The 20,931-nt window shown below is 38.0% G+C and overlaps 2 protein-coding genes across 2 annotated transcripts in view; both read left to right on the top strand.

Annotated features, from left to right (window-relative positions):
* The first annotated feature begins 1,152 nt into the window (after positions 1–1,152).
* LOC131425953 (uncharacterized) lies at positions 1,153–8,295 on the top strand. The gene is made up of 5 exons (XM_058588287.1): positions 1,153–1,326; positions 1,802–1,849; positions 1,941–2,167; positions 6,016–6,171; positions 6,235–8,295. Exons 3-5 carry the CDS (start codon positions 1,975–1,977, stop codon positions 6,561–6,563), a joined length of 678 nt encoding a protein of 225 aa, XP_058444270.1. The 5' UTR covers positions 1,153–1,326; positions 1,802–1,849; positions 1,941–1,974; the 3' UTR covers positions 6,564–8,295.
* Positions 8,296–13,632: 5,337 nt separating this feature from the next.
* Positions 13,633–20,931, top strand: part of LOC131425954 (rhophilin-2) — a 148,853-nt gene continuing 141,554 nt past the window's right edge. The window contains exon 1 of the mRNA XM_058588288.1: positions 13,633–14,874. Coding sequence (XP_058444271.1) covers positions 14,821–14,874 — 54 coding nt within the window. The 5' untranslated portion in view covers positions 13,633–14,820. The remainder of the gene's footprint in view (positions 14,875–20,931) is intronic.

Below are 20,931 nucleotides of genomic sequence, written 5' to 3' on the forward strand. Positions count from 1 at the left end.
TTATGCACTAATCATATGTTAGTACTGAGTTGTTCTTTCTTTTCTCGGTCTAAATCTTGTTCCATGGTTCACAGTAGAGATGGGCAAAACAGTTCATTTCAAAGAACCGTTCAGTGGTACAGAGTTCTATTAAAAGAACTAGTTCTCGAGAGTCGTTCGTTCGTTTTTTCCATAGTTAGTTTGCTTGTTGAAAGACTAACCGAGACACCGCTCTCTCCGGAGTCTGCCGCTCTCGAAAAAGATTGAGAGAGCAAAAAAAAAGGTCCACGACTTTGAACTGAAGAACTACCGCTCTCAAAAAAAGAACTACTGGTCATTCATTCTTTAAAAAGAACTAGTACTTTTGAACCGTTCGCGAACGAATTGCCCATCTCTAGTTCACAGGGACACTCCCACGGCAAATGAAATGTCTTTTTGTGACATTTGCGCGTGAGACAAATCATTCCGTTATGATGCAACTGTCAAAAGTTTTCTTTTATACACAGCCTACTATGTGCTGTTTGGTTTTAATTGCCGCACAATGTCTACAATATCGATTTTGATTGATTCTCTTCGGCATGAAATTTTTTTTTAAATAAACCTTATGCTGGCTACAAGGATCACATTCGGACACATTTTTGGAAAACCTTTTCACGCTTTTCATGGAAAATCAACGAATTTCATATAACCGATTTCGTTGAAATTTTCAAATAGACAGATATTCTCTCCGCTTTGACGGGCTTTGAAGTGTAATTTGAGCTTAGGGACGAAATGTTTCTTTTGCCATTTGTCACATTGTATAGCGAAAAGAGCGATGTTACTACTAAAGAGTTGAAAATTTGTGCAATTGGCTTGATAAATATAATTTATGGACGAATTTGATCCACTTATTCATTTACCAAATTTGTGTTTAGGTTATTTAGAGGCCTTACCGAAGAATTTTATAGAATCCACCTAGTCTCCAGCACCGGCCGTGGCATATCGCTGTGATGCTAAATCGTTCACCCTGCGCTTTTTGTGCGACAGTAGTTCTCAGTCAAGCTTTCAAATCTGTTGACTAAGGTGGTGTTTCATGTTTTGTGCTCTTACTTTATTGAAGCCGTATGCCAACTCATTCAAGTCATGATTCCCGCAATTACCCTAGCTTGAAGGCGGTGAACCAATTGCTCGTTGTGGGAGAGAACTTTGTGTAGAAAAATCGGGAGAGCTGGTTAGTGCGGGAGCAGAATTCCAACTGGAATAACAGTACACCTTTTTTCCTGCTGTCAGACCGAGCTGGAGCGAGTGACAACAAGACTGTTCGAAGGTTTTGCGGAGGAAAATCAGACAGGATTAGTGGATTTTCGGGTAAGGAAGAGGTTAAAAACTAGCCCGTTAAGGAAAGGATAAGTTTCTTCAAGGAATCTGGTAACGTGTGGTCGAAAAATAGTTGATATTCGACGCCAATTTTTCTCATTACTGATGAAAAGTTGCAGCTGCCAAGAGTCTATCGTTTGGAATCTCCGCTATAAAGAAGAAGAAGAAAACAAAGGTGGAGCGCAGTCCAAATAAGGCGAATCTGGAAGACAAAACATAATACGTATGCAACTGCGGAAGGCTTAGCAAAGGAAAAAGTAGTAGAATTATTTATTACCGCACCACTACTACCTGAAGTGTAGGTGGAACGTGTGATTAATCAGATTCTACGCTCGTAGTTAGCATACGTCAGAACGAGAGGAAGCTAATGTGGAAACGGGAGAACAATCTTACTTCACCTGCGTTGATGTTTTCGATCGCATGAATCATAAATAACACGTTTTTTTTTCTTTTCTCACGCGAACAGTGAATTGCCGCACGATTGGATTTGCATTTTGCAACTCTCGTTTAAAAGGTGAGAGCACAAGAACTTCCGTTCGACGGTTTTCGTTGTTTTGTTGTTGTGTTGGGCGAAATTGTTATCAGATATTCTTTCCCCTTGGCAGGTTTGAACCGGGAAAGCAGCAAACTAAGCAAAGAATGCCCGGAAGTGGTCCCGTTTATCAGCCGACTACGGTTTCGTACGAAGCCCGTCCGGGTACGGGCAGTGGTGGTGGCAGTGGCGGTGGTGGACTATTGGCACAAACGGCCGCCGCCTCCTCGCTGAAGATGCTCCGGAAACCAGCCGCCCAGATTTCGGTGCTGATATTCGGACTTATTTCGTTAGCTGCTGGTAAGTAAAATAAAAAACGGAGTCCCAGTAGGCATAGAAAGGTTTAGGTAGATTTTTTTGTTACTGTTGTTTTATTCGGGTGATTATGTGCGTGTGTTGGTTTGGAATGGGGGTGGTGCTGGGTGATGGTTAGCTTTCCTTGACTAAGGGAAGGTCATGGTCGCCCCTCCCGGAAACCAAAACGGAAATTTTCAAGGTTTTGCAGTATTGAGCTGAAACTAGCTCATGTAGCTATTTTTTGTTTTATCTTGTTTGAAATTGAAGGTTTTTACGAGCAGTTTTATTCGTTTGTTTGCATAGTTCATATTCGCTTTTGGAGTTGGACTACGGTTTTGTTCTCTATATAGGGGTGTAAATTCAAAAGTCGGAAATTTAAACTGTGCATAAAATTTTACTGCTTAATCTAATCAGCAATATGCCAGCGGCGCTTTTACGTATTAATGAGCCCCGGGACAAGATTTATTTTTCTAAGACCGAGAGCCCGGGGAAACTCGCCCCGACTGCCCCTTTGTAAAAGCGGCCCAGCTATATGCAGTTTTTCTTGACAACATTGCCCCTCCTGCTTGAAAACATTTTTACGCACAAAATCGAATAGATGAGGCTATATTTTAGGTAACAATTGGTCGAAACTGTAAATAATGACGAACAATGTAAAATTTTCCTTGTTTTCCGGGTCATTGTCATTGAAAATCTGCTAGAGAAAAATCGTTTGAACAATAACTTTTTAAAAAATAAACTGCTCAAAAAAGTGTCCAAAAAGCCGCTAAAACCACTTGTAAATCTTTTTAGAAAAGCTTCGAAACTTAAAAACTGTCCGAAAGATCTGTTGGAAAAACACTATTCGCATAAAACTGCTTGAATAAAATTGCTCAGGAAAACTAGCCGAATTGAACTGTTTGAAGAAATTGCTCGAAAAAATTTACTCGAATCAAGCTTAAAAAAGCTGCTAAAACACTTGTAAATCTTTTCGAAAAAAAAGACTATTTTAAAAATTGCTCAAAGGCCGAAATATCTGCTCGAAAAAAACTGCTTCAAAAATTGCTCAAACGCTGGAGAAATCTGCTCAAATAAAGTTTCATCTGCACGGAAAATTGATCGTAAAAACTGATAAAAAATTACCCGAAAAAATCCTACTCAAATAAAACTGGTTGAAAAAACGGCTTGAAAAAAAAAATTGTTCAAACAAAAACATTGAAAAAACCACGAGAAAACCTGTTAAAAAACTTCTAAAATTAATTGTAAATCTTAAAAAAACAAAACAGCACAATATACTGCTCGGAAAACTGTTCGTTAAATCTATTTGAAAGAATTGATTGAATTTAGCTGTTTTAATGAAACTGCTCGAAAAAAAGGAACGACAAAAACTGAATAAAACTACTCGAAAAATCTAAAAAAACTGCTCGAAATGAACTGCTAACAAAACTACCCGAGAACACTGCTTAAAACTGCTCGAAAAAAACTCATTCGAAAAATTGCTTTCGAAAAGTTTGTTCGAAAATAATCTTCTCGAACAAAACTAAATAGAACTGCTTGAAAAAATCGCTCAAAAGAAAAATTGCTTAGGTAAAATGTAAACTTATCTTTTAAAATATTAAATCTTTGAAAAAAATTTCAAATACTCGAAAACCTGCCAAAAAAAATTATTTGTTTGGTAAACAACTAAAAAACTGCTCGAAAAATACTGCTTAAATAATTATTATTTTTGCGTTTCGTCTTTGACTCATCAGTGCAGAGCAGTGCTAAACTCGGCAGTTCAATTTGAACCGCTAAGCAGACGTAAAGTTTCTGCTATTTATAGAACACTTTTTGTTTTGCAACGGAGTGCAATGTCTTTTCTGACGTGCCGAAATAATTAACTGCTCGAAAACATCCCGAATAAACTGGTGGAATCAAACTGCTTGAAAAAACTATCCGAAAAAAACCTACTTGATTGAAACTAGTTGAAAAAACTGCTCGAGAAAAATTATTCAAACCTAAACTTTTTGAAAAAACTGCTCGAGAAAATCTGTTTAAAATGATGCTAAAAAATCACTTCAAATCTTCTGAAAAAATTTCAAAAAAAAATACCGTTAAAAAAACCACTTGAAACTACTGATCGAATAGTTGCTTTGATAAAACGGTTAAAAAACTGAAAAATCTAAAAAAAGTGCTCAAAATATAAAGTTGTTAAAATAACTGCTCGAAAAAACTGCCCGACTAAAAATCGTTCAAATAAAAACTAGAACGGCTGAAAAATCACTGCTATACTTTTTTGAAAAAACGTTATAAAAGCTGAGAAAGTTGCTCGAAAAATATTGTTTGGAAAAAAGTGCTGAAATAAAACTGTTTGAATAAAATTGGTCGAAAAATATTACTCGACTAAAAACTTCACGACAAAAAAAAAAACAGCTCAAAGTACATCTCGAAAAAGAATTACTCGAATTATAGATTGCTCGACTGAAATTACACGAAAAAACAGCACGATAAAAGTTGCTAGAAAAAAACTGCTCGAAAAACTTTACTCGAAAAAAATTGCTAAAAAACACTACCCGAGTAAACCTGCTTGAATGAAACTCAATAATTAAAACAAACTGCTTTTATGAAATTGCTCAAAAGCTCTGCCCGAATGAACCTGCTCGAATAAATTGTTCGAATAAAAGCTATATGAAAAACTACTCGAGAAAAGCTATTAAAGAAAGCTGCGAGAAACCTGCAAAATTGCTCGAATAAGATTTTTTTAATGAAACTGCGAACTTTTTTTTAATGAAACGAAAAAACGTCAAAAAATACTGCCCGAAAAATTTATTCGAACAACGCTGCTTGAATGACATTACTCGAACAAACTGCCCCGAAAAAAACTGCTCGTAAGATGAAAACTATTCGAGGACACTTGTTCAATAATCCTTTGAACGAACTTCTAAAAAAAAGATTGGTATAATCAACTTGAATTGGTTGAAAAACTGTCCAAATCTATTTGCTCGAATGAAAGTGGTTGAAAAAAACTGCTCGAAAAATCGATTAAAAGACTGATCGGGAAAAAGCTGATAAAAAATCATTTGTAAACCTTCGAAAAAAAAAAACTCGAAAAAACTTCAAAACATATTTAGCAATTCGGAAAATCTGTTCGAAAAAATAACCGTTCGAATTGGTCGAAAAATATTATTCGACTAAAAGTGCTCCAAAAAACTTCACGGCAAAAAAAACAGCTCAAAGTACATCTCAAAAAAGAATTACGCGAATTATAGATTGCTCGACTAAAATTACACGAAAAAACAGCACGACAAAAACTGCTCAAAAAGCTTAACTCGAAAACAATTGCTTGAAAACACTGCCCGAGTAAACCTGCTTGAATAAAACTAATAACTAATAATTAAAAAAAACTGCTCTTATTAAACTGCTCGAAAGTTCTGCCCGAATAAACCCGCTTGAAAAAAATTGTTCGATTGTTGTTTGTTAAAACAAACTGCACAGAAAAATGGTCTAACAACTGTGAAAGCAATGGTCGAACAAAAAACTGCTCGACTAAAACTCCTAGAAAAAACTGCAGGACAAAAACTGCTCAAAACTTACTTCCCGAAAAATCTAAAATCTGTTTGAATTAAAACTGCGCAAAAGAATGATGAGTTATTTTTCGAGCAATTCTTTTGCGCAGTTTTAATCAACAATCTAAACGGTCCTTTCCATCCGAGTTTCTCTAAAAATTATATTTGAAAGTATATTTCGCTTACCAGTGTGGAGAATAAGTAAATGTGGAATACTAAAACACTGCTGCCTAAATAATGAAAACAAGCTCCCTCAAATCACCAATTAGTTAAAATTGAATTCATATTACATACCTTGAATTTCAATAAGAATCTTTGACGTTTTAGGTATCACTATGATTGCCAGTGGTTCAGCCGATTATTCGGACACGGAACAGCACCCGGAGGCGCACCCAGACGGTGACAGCATTCCAGAGGAAGAACTCGACATCGGTTTGATTGTTTCCGGAGTTCTTGTGACAATACTTGGCTTTGTTCTTCTCGGTATGTCATCGGTTTCCTTTTTTTCGGTAGATTATCTGAACGTACCTAAATTCTCAACCGTAGGTCTCTACGTCAAGGTTGCGGACTGGCGCCGGAACTGTGTATGCCCGTGCGCCCTGACAAAGAAACAAGGCCTGGCGCGGCAATTGCAGGGTAGCAGCGGCGGACAGATTCTAGCACTCAACCCGAGCACGGATCCGCTCGTTTCGCACACGCAGTACGCTCCGGTGTCCGAAATTCCCACCCGCCAGGAGGACGAGGAACGGCGAAATCTGATGCCAGACAATAAGGATTCCTGTTTGAGCAGTGCCGAAGAGTCCGATCGGATGCTGGATCCCGATCCGAGGATTGTTCTACGGCCGATTGGCGGTAGCAACGCCGAGGATGCCTAGGACGAGGAGGAGAATGACGACGACGACGACGACGACGAGTGGTAGGCGGAATGGTGAATTTATTTAGACACAGTCGGGGAAGGTGTTTTATTTCTTCGAATCGCTCTATCGGGGTCGATGTTGCTAGGATAGGCTTAAAGCGCTTCTGTGCAAACAGTTCCCGGAAGGGGGGGTGCACAAAACAAGATTTTTTTTCGACTGGAACAGGAAAAGGTAACCAAACAAAACTATGAGATTATTATTTGAAGTTTGATTGTTTTCCAAAGTTAACAGAAAAGCTTACATTGAATATTACAAAGTAACGGTTAGTGACAAAGTGGTAAAGCGTGGAACGAAATTCGGGTTTATTGGATCTGACGAAGAATATTTGTACAACACAGAGCTGATCAAGCGCATTAGTTTACCTGTTCAAAATTTAATTTAGAGATCTTAGCAAATAGTTTTCTTTGATCGTACTATTTTTCTAGAATTTGAAAAGCTACGGTCAATGTTTTCCCATCCGTTGATAGGTATACTTAAATCAGCTTACTTTTCTTGTAGATTCTTTAATTTTACAAGAAATCGATAAGAAGATTCCACTTCCGTCCATGTTTTTTTTCGAGAAGAAAACATTCAAATTGAGACTAACGTTGATTGATTTTTAATTTAAAACTATTCTCCAAACAAACGAATCCATCCAGTGTTTTTATAGGGCTCCGGGTTATAAGCAGATGGATTTCCAAGCGAAATTCTCTGTATTTTATTACATGTGTGAGTTCCCAAGAAAATACCTTAACTTATTATCGCTCCTCTCTCGTTTGATAGATCTAATAACTGAAAGCCGTAGCTATTTTTTCCTACTTAAATTATACAAACTTAAGCGTATGTATTGGAAAAAAAAAACAGAATGCAAAAAGCAGCAGCATTTATTTAGTTGACACAACACTTAAAACTATCACACAAGCGAGCGTAGCTTAAGTACTTAGTTTTATTCCTGCATTTTACTAATATTAATTTTTATTTAGGTCGACATAAAACACTAAACAAACGCAAAGAGTGCAATTATATTGATATTTATGCGGCATTCCGTTCCATTCCAAATAGAATCAAAAAAAAATTGAAAATTCAAATTCAGTACAGCTCTCTCAAACAATCAATACAGCTCACATGACATACACTGTTGAAGATTTCATCCGAACAACTGTAACTCATCGCACGGTCAGTTTCTATGGGTGGCTTTCAAAATTGACATCTTTCTTAACAGTGTTCGATCGATCGATTATCTAACTTTCAATCGGGCTTTTCGATTCGAGTTCTAACTAACTCTGGAACAGAAACTCAGCATTCAGCTGGTTGAAAACCTTATACACTCACACAAACACAAACTCACACGATTCTCGGTCGCAGTGCATTCAGGACACAACACACACACAACGTAGGAGAAGGGATTTGATCGAAACAAGTGATAGAAAAAACAAAAAATAAACGAAACATCATTATTACTGCGTAGTTTTGTAGTAGCACATTTACATAGTCCCATAGAGACAGTAAACAAAAAAAAAATAAAAGCAGAAGATTTTAGAACTTTTGGTATGTTGTTTTTTTTCTTTCTTTAAGATACAAAACATTGAACAATAAAGTATTGTCGTTTTCAAAGCAATCTGCGGTGCGTTGGGCCATGCGAGCAAAACGAACGGTACTCTAAAACGAATTGTAAACACCGAGAGACCCCTTAATAAACGTTGTATCGATAGCTATTTGTTTCTTTTTTTCAATGATGCACATTCCATCTCCACACAACACAGGCTGACATTTCTAGCTGTTGGGCACAAGGTTAAAGGTGCGTAACACTTCCGGTTGGGCTCTCAACGTGTGAGCAGTTCGAGTGATTCACACATTAGCGGACCTTACACAATCATTAAAAGTGTCATTACTAAAAAATAATGGCATTTTAATGAACGTGTAAGATACAGTAATGACGAGTTCCCCATGAGCGGCCCTTACACGAGCATTATTTCATTTTAATGAACGTGTAATGGTGCACTAATGACGAGATTTCTATCAAATTTAAAATACATCATTACTTAGTCATCATTAAAAATGACAAAAATAATGCTCGTGTAAGGGCCGCTATTACTTAGTGATCATTAAAAATGACATTAATAATTTTCGTGTAAGGGCCGCTACTGTTGTTGTTGTTTGCTTTCCGTCTGTCAAGACGTTCCGTGACGGTGACGTTACGTGTGAATGTATCCATAAAGCGGCCTATACACGATCACAGAGATGTCCATCTCCTCTGTGTGACGAAGAGCGAGCAAAATTTCTCCCCTCGCACTGACAACTTCAACGAGAGCTCTTCTCTTTCACATTTATACACCACTGTTGTATAAAGTGTGCACGCATCATGAGTGCGTTTGTTTATTTCCTTTTACCTCCTCCACTGAATCGCACCAAAGTGCTAGAGCATTAGCTAATAAATTCTCTGAGGTGGATGCAGATACTTTCACAGAGGTGTACACGCCGGTGAGCACTCTGGTGTATGTTTTGCGTAGAAGAAGCGCGGGGCACGCAAAATCAGCAAAATAAAACAATTTATCGTTAAATTTTCGGTTTTCATTGCAAATTTTTCATAGCAAGGTCAGATCTACTCTCTATTAATTGAAGTTCACAGAAGTGTTCGCTCACCATCACGCGCCAGTGATCACTTGGGTGTACTTAGGCGAGAGCACGTGAGAGCGATTCGTGCGAAGAGAATGTTATTCTCTTGCACCAGCTTCTTTCAATACCAGCACTCAAAGTCTGTCTGTCTGGACACTGAGAAGAAGTGCGCTTTCCCCTTTGTGTGGAGCGCAGCAAATGTATCCGCAGTGTATAATTGAAACCTACGCCCTGGTGTATCACTCTAGTGAACTGCCATCTCTGCACGATCATTAAAAGCGGACCTTACACGATCATTAGAAGTGTCATTACTAAAAAATAATATCATTTTAATGAACGTGTAAAGGCAGTGCTGATGAATTCTGTATAAAATGTTCAAAACGACGAATGTGACAATGAGAGATTCTCTTTGTTTACTTTCACTTTCGATTATTGCAGAATATTCCTGCTTTTTTCGGTAATTCCTTCAGTGCAGATTCAAAGATGATAACTTTAGTTATTATTATCGGTAAATAATTGGAGTGGAGGATTGCTAAGAGTACCGTTATAATCGAAAGAGAAAGTAAACAAAGAGAATCTCTCATTGTTACATTCGTCGTTTTGAACATTTCATACAGAATTTTCCATACAAATTTGGAATGTCATTACTTAGTAATGATTAAAAATGACATAAATATTTCTCGTGTACGGGCCGCTTAAGAATGCATGCAACTACTCCTCTAAAAAACGTCCAACGGGAATCCTCTATTGGTCCAATACGTTGAACCGTTGCACAGTGGTTCAAAAGCGCAATTTCACGTTCTTAATTGATAACTCATTAAAAACGTGGTTTTCGAAGTACAGTATCTTCAGCAAAGTTGCTCAGAATGATAAACGCCATCTTTTGGCAAATTTTATTTATGTGATTAATCCCCCTTGAAGTGAGGTTAAAAATTTATTTTAGCTCAGGGCCAACATAGGGGCTAAGTTACTTCGACAAAGTTGCGCAGAAAGTTATTTCAAACAAGTTTGCTGAAGTTACTATTCCCGTAACTTCAGTGTAATTCATGATATAATGTATTTTCTGAAAAGGGTGTAAAAAAACCAGTTTTTGTAAGAAAACATATATATTTTCAATTTATATGAGTTTTTCATGTTATACAAAGTTTTTCATCTTTAAAAACTACACAACTTTCTCAAACATACTATGTTGCTATCATTTCATTTTAATGAAATAGAGCAATAGTTCAATTTGCGAAAAGAACAGTTAAGAAACAACAGTGAGAAAAGCTTTAACCGACAGTAGAATAAATGCTCCTATAAACGCTGCCAGCTGGAAAAAATATGGCTGGCAGACATTCTGGTGACCGACTTCTTCACCGCTGCCAGATATACAACTCAAACGATACAACTGTATCCACCAGGATTTTTCCACATTGAAATCTTTGACATTTTCAGCGAAGGTGAGAAGATGGAAACGCTCGGCTCACTAAGATACAGGCGACTTTGTTTTGTCAAATTGGATTTGACAACCGTCACTGAATCAATTTTGGTAGCCGTCTGGTGGCTATGGTTGCCCAGGTAGCCAAAACGCTATGCGGGATTGGTTACTAATATATACTAGAGTACCTATAACCAGAGTGACGACAGCTGTTCGTTTGGAATGACAGCTGTCAATTACAATGTGAAGATAACGACACTACCACAACTCGGATTCAATGTTTTGAATTGTTGCCAACATTACGGATGAGAAGCCGTCGCTCTGGTTATAGACAGTCTAATATGTATAATTTCTACTGCATTATTATGTCGTTTTCGCTTAAGAGAACTGAAACTGACCCAGGGTAGTTTCATCAAACAAACACTTTTCATGAAACTGTGTTGGTTTCGCACTTATATCGTTTTCGCTTGATGCCAAACCTAACCCAGTTTCCACTCTAACTGCTATCAAACCGTTTGTTTGAAGCCAGTTTTGAACCTAGTTTCAACGTTACTAATGTCGTTTTCGCTTGAGAAAACTGAAACTGACCCAGGGGAGTTTCATAAAACAAACACTTTTCACGAAACTGTGTTGATTTCACACTTAGCAACGGGGGTTTTAGCAAACCTGATATAAAAACCAGGTTCGAAACTGACTCGACTTTCAGTTCAATCACGTTTAAATTAGGTTCGAAACTAGCTACAAACAAACGGTTTGACAGCACTTAGGGTGAAAACCAGCGATGCCAGATAGCAGTAGCGTCATTTCCGTAGATTGGCATTTTTCTCGGAAGCTTTTTTTTTGCTCGCCAGAAAAAAACTAGTTTCCGTAGCTCTCCGTTGATCAATTTAAATTTCCGTAGATTTCGGAAGAAAAAATCCATTTTCCGTAGATTTTGTCAACGGATCCGTAGATCCGTAGAAAAGGTTCGAATCCGTAGATGTATGGAGATTTCCGTAGAACTGACATCGCTGGTGAAAACTTAGGTTAGGTTGGCATCAACAGAGATGCCAGGTAAAAATTTCAAATATCTGCAGGCAGGGTCTGTAAATCTGAACAAAAATCTGCAGTCAGCAAGTATGTCTTGATGGCAACAATTTCTCTATAAAGTATGACACGCAAAACTGACTTGACGAGAAAAACTCTTCTTAATCCACCTAATGGTGTGATAATGCCTTTCTCTTCTTTCATAACAGTCTCATGAAAATATGTTTCATACATTTATAAAATAATTTTTGACACCAATTGATTCAGATTGACTCGAGTAGTTAACAAAAGCATGCTTCAGTGTTTATGTCACACAGTCAGCATCATTTTTCCAAACTAGGGCTTGACATTTGCGATGCCTATTTGTATGAGAACAGTGATGCTAATCTAAAAATATCTTGAAAAATCACCATAGGGGGGAGTACATGAAATTTTCGAAATCGAAAAAAAATTTTTGATGCCAAAAGGCTTAGAATTGCATGAAACGTCGAGATTTAGTGTCATCTCGAAAAAAATTTTTTTTTGAAAAAGTCGACTTTTTGGGACTTAGAAAAAATATGAAAATTTTTCCCAGAAAGTTGATTTTTTCAAAAAAAATTTTTTTTGAGATGACACTAAATTTCGATGTTTCATGCAGTTTTAAGAGTTTCGGCATCAAAAAAAAATATTCGATTTTGGAAATTTCATGTACTCCCCCCTATGGTACTTTTTCAAGATCGAAAATTGTCAAACCTTTACCACCGGGCAGCACCCCTTAAGCATGTCCAATTTAGGTCAAATTTTGCATGAAGGCTTTTTTCGAGGTGCTTAAACTTTTGAGCACTAGAACTTAACGAAAATAGAGGTGATCCCAAAATTTTGGCACCCTTAACGGCTTTTGTCGGTTACGTCACTTATACAATCATATCTTCGAAACCAAAAGTCACAGCCATTTGATCTTCGAACTTGATCAATGTCCCGACAGTAGCTTTCAAACGAGCCCAAGTTTGTTCAAATCGGTTCAGCCATCTCTGAGAAAATTGAGCGCGTTCAAATATCTTCGAAAAGTGCACACACATACACACATACACACACACACACACATACACACACACACACACACACACACACACACACACACACACACACACACACACACACACACACACACACACACACACACAGACACACACACACACACAGACACACACACACACACACACACACACACACACACACACACACACACACACACACACACAGACATTTTCCGATCTCGACGAACTGAGTCTAATGGTATATAACACTATGGGTCTCCGAGGCTCCGTTCGAAAGTCGGTTTTTCCAGCAATTCTAATACCTTTCTATAGAGAAAGGCAAAAAAGGTCGCGGAAATTTCAAGTCTGTAAATATAGACGAAAGTCTGCGAGAATTTCAAAAGTCTGCAAAAGTCTGCACAACAAAAAATGTCTGCAGAACTATACCCCAAATCTGCAGATTTACAGACAAATCTCTGGGCGACCTGACATCTCTGGGCGTCAAACAAAAGCGACATTATAGAATTCATACCCCTTTATTTCTTTCGTAAAGATTAGATAACTATCTTTTCTTCTACAAAAAACTGTTGTTCGCTCATACTTCCAGAAGAACTAGTTCTTTTGAATCGTTCGTGAACGGATTGCCCAAATTGATTGTCTGTATGCAACAAATTAAATATTTACTCAGATTGAAAAGATTTTACCCGAGTGCGTATCACAATCCGATTCGCCTAAAAGTAGTCTACGATAACGATAAGTTACGATACTCTGGAGGAAGTATCCTAACCTACCACCAGGATGCGCATATTTTGTATCGACCGTTGAAACTTGAAACATCAACAAGCCACTAACACAACGACACCGGCCGTACCTGTGCCGTAGCCCGATGTTTTATCCTATACACTATGATGCCCTCCGCCCACAAGCCACAAAGCATAACCCGTATAGGTGCTTACAGCAGCTCCAGACAGTCAGTACCGATTTGTGCCTCGATCGCGTTTGACGTTGTTCAAAGACTGAGTTTATGCAATTTGTGCCGCCCGTTACGCGTATGTTAGTTTTGAGCGCGGAACAATACCCCCACATATTCGGAACGTGACCAGCGAACACGCGCCCAATTACCTTTTGTGTGTTTTTGTTTTTGCTTTACGGCAACCGGAGATCACAAGAACGGAAAAAGTCGTGACGTTTAGTGAATGCTTATTCGGATTTGATCGCAGTTGGCCACAGCAACGATTAGCGCACAACGCACCGGGGCGACAGTTGACTGTTGGTTAGTTGGAACTGACGTCTGGAGAACTTTTTCGTGTTGATTCGCGTGGCGCAACGTGGGGTTCGCTGATTCATACTTGCGCGGTGTTGAATGTGATTGTTTTTTTCGGGGGTGGAAGCGAACGCTAAGAATTACGTTACGACTGAGATTTGCCCGTGTGGCAATCGAATGGTCGCATAATAGCATCAATTACGCCCCCGCATAAACAACTGGTGCTAGGTGCCATTATCGCGGTATACCAGAACGACCTGAAAGCGATTCCGTTTGTGTCTCTCTGAGCAAACGAGGGTGTAAACAGACGGAGAAAAGGTTACTTTGATTATATGGGTTCGTGCATAGCAAAAGGAAACGAACGTTGGCAGAAGGAAGAAATAGAATTGTGAATTGTTTCTGAGCTTCGCTTTGCTACTGCAGTGTGTCCCTTTCCTTACCGGGTGTCACATTTGCTCAGGAAGCTCGAAAGTGAAAAGGAAACAACCGGAATATGGTCATTTGAGGGACCGGACGAGCATGTGTCGCAGTAAATGGCACGGAAATAAAAGGAAAAGAAGAAAATAGTGTCGGCTAAGAAAAGAAAATAAATCAATAAAAGTGTGCTTCCCAAATCGGATCACTGGTTCACCGGAGAGGTGAAGGTGTCTGGCAAGTGTTTTTCTGTTCTGTTCTTGTGTGTCTGTATGTGTGTTTGTGCCTAGACGTGTTTATTAGAAGAAGCAAATTAGACGTGTCGCGGCGTGTTTTTTTGTTATCGCAACGAACAAATTTAGCTCCGGCAAGAAGTTTGGCCTCGGAACGGATTAGTGGACCACCGGGTTTTGCTGATAAGCGATCTACTTGGAATTTTCATCAGCTTTGCAGTAACGAAAAAAAAAACAGGTGTACAGGATGGACGAGAAGCCGAAAGGAAAGGATCCAGAACAGTCGTTCTGCTTCATACGGGTAATTATTAACATTTGATCGTTGACTACATTAGAATAATGTAAATTGGCTGTACAAATTGCAGATTTCAAGATAAATAGAGAATAATACGATTGAGTAGAATATTGAAAAAAATTATGTCGGACCAAAAATTACTTGATACTGTGCATACAAATGGGTTCGACTTATTGATGAAGGATCGACAATACAAATTATTGTCTCGAACCTGCTTCACCAAAATTATTTCTTTCCACCGAACCGGTCGAATGGTTTTCACGGCATATACGAATTGATTCACCTTTTCGTTTGCCACCAACCGATGACTCACCGATAAACGAAAAATGCAGTGACAAATAATCTGCTACTGTGATAGCGAGGCCCTGTTATTGAAGTGGCCTTTTTGTTGAAATAATAAAGTCAACAACTGTAGGAATTGTATATAGCGATGCGAGAGTGTCAAGCGAATGACAATTCCGCAGATTTTTGCTACTAGGCTACGTTGCCCACTTGAACAGATATTTGGAAGGATACCACTGGAAATTTCGGTGTTATAAAACAAAGAGTGGATAATTGCCTTATCGAAAAATATATGATTAAGCACAATAGCTAACAGAAAGTTCTAAAACTCTAACAAAACAGTTCAAAGCAATGTGGTTGAAGCAACCAGAAATGCCAACAAAGTTTTATCTGTGTATGCCAATTATTTCGAAGAGTCTTTCCAACCACTATCAGAAGTTCTAAAAATTGATTCCACAGTAACGGACAAATGGACAAAGAAAGAAGCACACGGCGCAAAAAAGCAGTATCTTTTAATGATAGTTGTGATGCTGTATCAACTTGTATCCTAGCTATTTCACAGTAATGAAGGTCAACGAAAAGCTGTTACCCACAAGAAACATTTTTTTCTGAATTGTAAATGGAAACCATGGCTGAAGTTCAGTTACAGGCTCTACTAAATCATACTGCGGAACGTGTGCTAAGAAGTTCAAAATCGCTTTGTGAGTTTTTCCAGATTTCCAGATTCTGTTCCAGATTCTTAATATTTTGTCCATTTTGTGTATAAAATGGATGTACAGAAAAGGAAATGCACTGGATCTGATGATGAATTTGTAAAGAAATGTAAACGTACTATACAGCAACGTTTCAGGCTACAGTTGGGACTTACTATTGATATGTCACGCACTAACGGAGCCGGATCATCAAACGATGGGAATACTGCTCGTTGGAATACTACAGAAATCTTTAATATAAATCCAAATGTAATTATGCGTTGTTCGACAGTCTTACAAGTACTCTCGTCTGAACAGGAAATTCAAAAAATGTAAGAACTACTGTCTGGAAACTGCTGATTTGTTAACCAAAATGTATCCGAGGTTTTACTTGCCAGCAGTTTTCAGTTCATAAAAACACTGATTCACGGTTGAGATAGTAAAGTATTTCAATGTTCCCATCGGTCAACTATCGAAAGGGGCACAAGAGTCCATGAATAAAGTGATAAAACGATACAGATAAGATCATACTCGTGAAATATCAAGAATTGAAACAAATTGCGATCTCATTCAGCTTCCGATCTATTGGTTACCACTTTTAGAGAAACTTCCCGTAAAACCCTTGAAGAATTTTCTGTGGATTAACAGTATATATAAGATTTATCTGAAAGTGACCTCGATTTGAATGATGACTGAATGTTGAGATAAATTCACCGATGAGTAGTTAAATTAATTGATCTATGAGTAGTTGAAGTTGGAGTAAAAATAAATAAATTGTGTAACTTTGGAAGGAAAAGGTACATCGATGCACTATCTTCAACAAAAATATGGAGTTTTATATTCTTTACAACTATTCTCAACAAAATATGCTTAATAAATCAACTCGAAATATGTTATACTTTAAAAACTGATTTTGAGGGGGATACCATAGAAACCGCTTCATATTTCCGAAACGGTGCAATCTAGGCTTATGATGTTTACGACAAAGTTAATTATTTTCAGTAGTTCTACAACTTTGTAGAAGAAACCATCTTTCTATCTTGTCACCTCCCCCTTTCCTTTTTGTACAGTGTTCACCGATTGCATCCTCAGTGTAGGTACAAAACTTACACGCTGGTGTATCACTCTAGTGAAGTGTCATCACTGATTCCGGACAAGAATGTTGGTACTGGATTCTGGTCTGAACCTCAATTTCAGTTCCAGAACTCTGCTTCAAAATTTAGATCCGAAATTTTGTTCCATGGCCCAGGCCTAGAATCAAAATCCTGATTTTCGCTCCAGATTTCTGTTTAAAAACCAAATTCTGAAATACGGATTCATTTCCTGAGTTCTGGAACTCGATTCAGGGTCAGGATTCTGAACGAGGTATTTAATTTTAGATCTAGAGCAATTTTAGAAGATTTCATAGTACACCAAAGGATTATGTTATATTGGAAAACAATGAAATATTCCGGAAGACTTTAAAAGATTTCAGGAGGCAACAAGTTTTTGAACATCGAATCAAAAGACTACGCGAGCTTCTTGTAACCCAAGTTAAACTTGCTTCAGATAGAATTGGAACAAATCCAATTGCCTGTATTTCAGTTATTTATTTTTAAATTCAAGATCTATTTTTATACAAATGTAGCGTTTTCTTCACACTTTCAAGAAAAAATACGGATAAAATTATTCGTCACGGTTTCGAAGGAATTCTCGAATTTTTCCTGTAACACGGCTCATTAGGCGGCGCACACCTTCTTCGTCCATCGTTTTAGCTATCTTATTCCACCAGGTCGTCATCTGATTGATGTCTTTGATAACCTTTCCCTTTGCCTTGAGGCTCCTCTTCATGATTGCCCAATATTTCTCAATAGGGCGGAACTGGGGGCAGTTGGGTGGGTTTAGGTTTTTCGGAACAAACTGGACCCCTTTGTCAAAAATTTAAATTTGGCTGGAACATCCCCCCGAGCCGTTGCCAAGTAAAATTGGGATTCGCCCAAAGTCAATCAGGAGACACCCGTCGAACTTGGTCAGCACCTGGTCTTATAGTTTCCGAGCACGAATTTTGACCACACTCTTCTGTTTTATGGTCCGATTTGGCTGCTTGCTAGCTCGAAACGACTTGATTCCTTCCCGGAGTCGAGTTCTCCTCACGGTACTATGAGCAGCACCGAATTTTCTGGCCAAATCACGGTCCGACAGATTAAGATTCCTCTTAATCGTCTTCAAAATCTTACTACGCAGTTTCCGGTCGACAATTCCACTTCGACGATTGGCTTGAGGCTTCCGAATCGTCGTCAATGTTTCCTTATACCGTTTGATAACACGCCATACGGTATTTCTGGGCAATTTCAGTTGTTTAGCTAGCCTAGATGCAGACCACAATGGATTTTCCAAATAACTGTGCACATTTTTTTCCCTTCTTTCGGCTTCCATGTTGATTGTTTACAAAGTACAGTCGATTTGCGGAATGTCAAAAATCATACGTGAAGCTGATAAAATTCCCGACACGTGGGCGCCAAAAACTTCCAAATCCGTCCACCAGGAGCGCCACAATATGAGCAAAAGGTTGTTCCAATTCTAAATGAAGCAAGCTTTAGAACATGTAACTTATTGCATAAAAACAGTTTTAATTCACCTAGTGGTGTAAATGATACCTTTCTCACATTATTGATTATCTCTTATATATTACTATAAGAATTATCAAAATACTACAAATAACAAAAATTAGATCCCAGTTTTCAAGACTTCATTTGAATAATACTACCATATTTAAATACTACGTACTACTAAGTTTCAAACATAATGATGCATAATGGTCGCATGATGGACTCAACGAAACAAGTTAGATTATGATGATGACAATTGTCAAAATAATATTACGAGTTCACATCTAATCATGCTAAGTTACGATTAGTTTCTATGTAACTCTTCGGTAACCTAATTCTTACGGATAATTTTAAAAATTTTACGTGCACAGAGTCAATTATTGAAAGTTTAAAAACCACAATTCAAGCAAACAACACCCTCAATTACCAACAAGTGACAGAACAATACCGAATAGGTGTTGTTTTATAATATCCTCACAAACGTCAAACCAGACAGCTGTCACTTGATCACACTGAATAAAGCATTTTATTTTTCGCAGCACCCCATCATCATCATTATCACCACAATTGGAAACTATTTCTATTTCGTTTTCTTTCAAATGACTGAATGACAAATTAAAGTGTCAAAACTGGAGGTGGCCCGTCGTCATCGTCTTCGCGTGATTCGCACGTTTTAAGCTCTCAGCTGACGGGGTCTGGCCTACGGTGTCTGGCTTTCGATTGTACTCGCAGATTTTGACTCCTCTGCTGCGAGGTGTGACAAAAGTGCATTCACCTTGTGTTGCGATTTGGTTAGACCTGCTGCTTTTTTTTTGCTGCTGCTACTAACGAAGCGACTAGAGCTAAACAGATACAATTTGCTTTGTTTTACCGGTACTAAACCGTGCGTTCGTTTACCTGTTAAGCCGCACGACGTTGTTTAGGTTTGTACGAAAAAAAAAACAAACAAAAAAACGTGTAATGTTTCTTTCTAATGTTGTTGGTGTAGTACGGAGCTGCGTGATAACATTTGTTTATTTTCTACCGGTTCGGAAAAAGTTCAGTTTATTTTTCACCACAAAAATGTACTTTAGTTAAATCCGTCTATATTTGTAGATCAATATAACGATATTTCGAATCGATTGTTGGAACCTCGTTAGTTGGGTATTCGCTGTTTGTTCGCTATAATTCGCTATAATGAACGAATTTTTACGGAGACATAGTGTAATAAAATTTTTAATTCGAAAAAGTAAGTGTATGTTACATTTTTGTGCACAAACTTTTCTCAGCGATAGCTGGTCCGAATTCAATAAACCTAGGTTCAAATGGAAGGTGTTGAGGTTCCATAGAAAATTCCTTAATTTTATCGGATTCCACAATTGAAGGGTGACTATTGCTTCTGGTTCCAGACATACAGGTTAATAAGTGCAATACATTAAATTTTAGCAGTGTCTTTTATCTTAAAAGTGACCACGCAAAAAGAAGGGGATACTTAAAACTAATTAGTAAAGTCTTGTAGTTCTAAAAATCTTTAAAGTTACCGGTCAAACAAATTCATTTCGGCAATACCGGTTTCAGTAGGACCGGAAACAGTGGTTAAAAACTCATAAATTGTTCTAACTAAATGTTTATCGGTGATCGTTTTAGACTCAAATTCTGAAAAATCGATAGGATCTGATCCCACAACTTCAAAATTTCATACGGATACGGATTATTGAAATTGAATATTGAAAATTTTCATCCGTTTTTAAGGTGACGAATACTTGCGATCCATTGCTAAAAATTGTTCCATTGAGTTGATCTTGTTAGTTGATGACTAAACGGACTGGCTTTGGCTATACCGCTCCCCGGTTTTCTCTTCCGGAAGTACCGGAAAAGATTCCGAAAACACGAAATTCTCACTTTGATTTCTCTGGGATAGTTAAACTGGTTTTATCGAACTTAGGTTTCTGAGAAAAGAGAAGAGAGTTCCGTTTTGAGTTTTCGACTACTGTTTCCGGTACTTTCGGAACCGCGAGCTGAGAACCAGCCAGCAACTAGTGTAACCTATAAATTAAAACAGTTTTGAATTAAATTTAGAAGACTTTTTACGTTTTTTGCATTATCGCTCTATATGACAGGTTGAAATTTCATACACACTACCCTGTATTTCCGGAACCGACAGCCGGATCTGGATAAAATTGTACATTAACTTTTGAAAACATAATACTTTTCATTTGAATCTGATGTTACGAAGATCAGACCGTTTCTTAGAAATCAGTGTGATTTACGGTTTGGAGCACCCGAGCACTTTGACGGTTCTTCCGGAACCAGGAATAATGATCCGGTTTACCCAAAAGCAACGTATCAACTAACCGTACCTGCCTAATTGATGAATTATACGGCTGTTTGAACGTATTTGGTTTGATTTTTCCGTGTCATGTATAAAAACACGCTCATGAAAAGAATTTTTTATACCCTGTACTTCCGGAGCCGGAAGTCGTATCCGGATGAAATTCGGTAGGATTATATGGGGTTGTAAA

The sequence above is a fragment of the Malaya genurostris genome, chromosome 1 (assembly GCF_030247185.1).
Source record: "Malaya genurostris strain Urasoe2022 chromosome 1, Malgen_1.1, whole genome shotgun sequence".
Taxonomy (NCBI): Eukaryota; Metazoa; Arthropoda; class Insecta; order Diptera; family Culicidae; genus Malaya; species Malaya genurostris.

What these genes read in the sequence shown, in the direction of transcription:
- LOC131425953 (XM_058588287.1), top strand. Translation starts at nt 1,975, where the DNA reads ATGCCCGGAAGTGGTCCCGTTTATCAGCCGACTACGGTTTCGTACGAA. An exon ending in ACTTATTTCGTTAGCTGCTG is followed by an intron (nt 2,168 to 6,015) that starts GTAAGTAAAATA and finishes TTGACGTTTTAG; the next exon opens with GTATCACTATGATTGCCAGT. An exon ending in ACTTGGCTTTGTTCTTCTCG is followed by an intron (nt 6,172 to 6,234) that starts GTATGTCATCGG and finishes TCTCAACCGTAG; the next exon opens with GTCTCTACGTCAAGGTTGCG.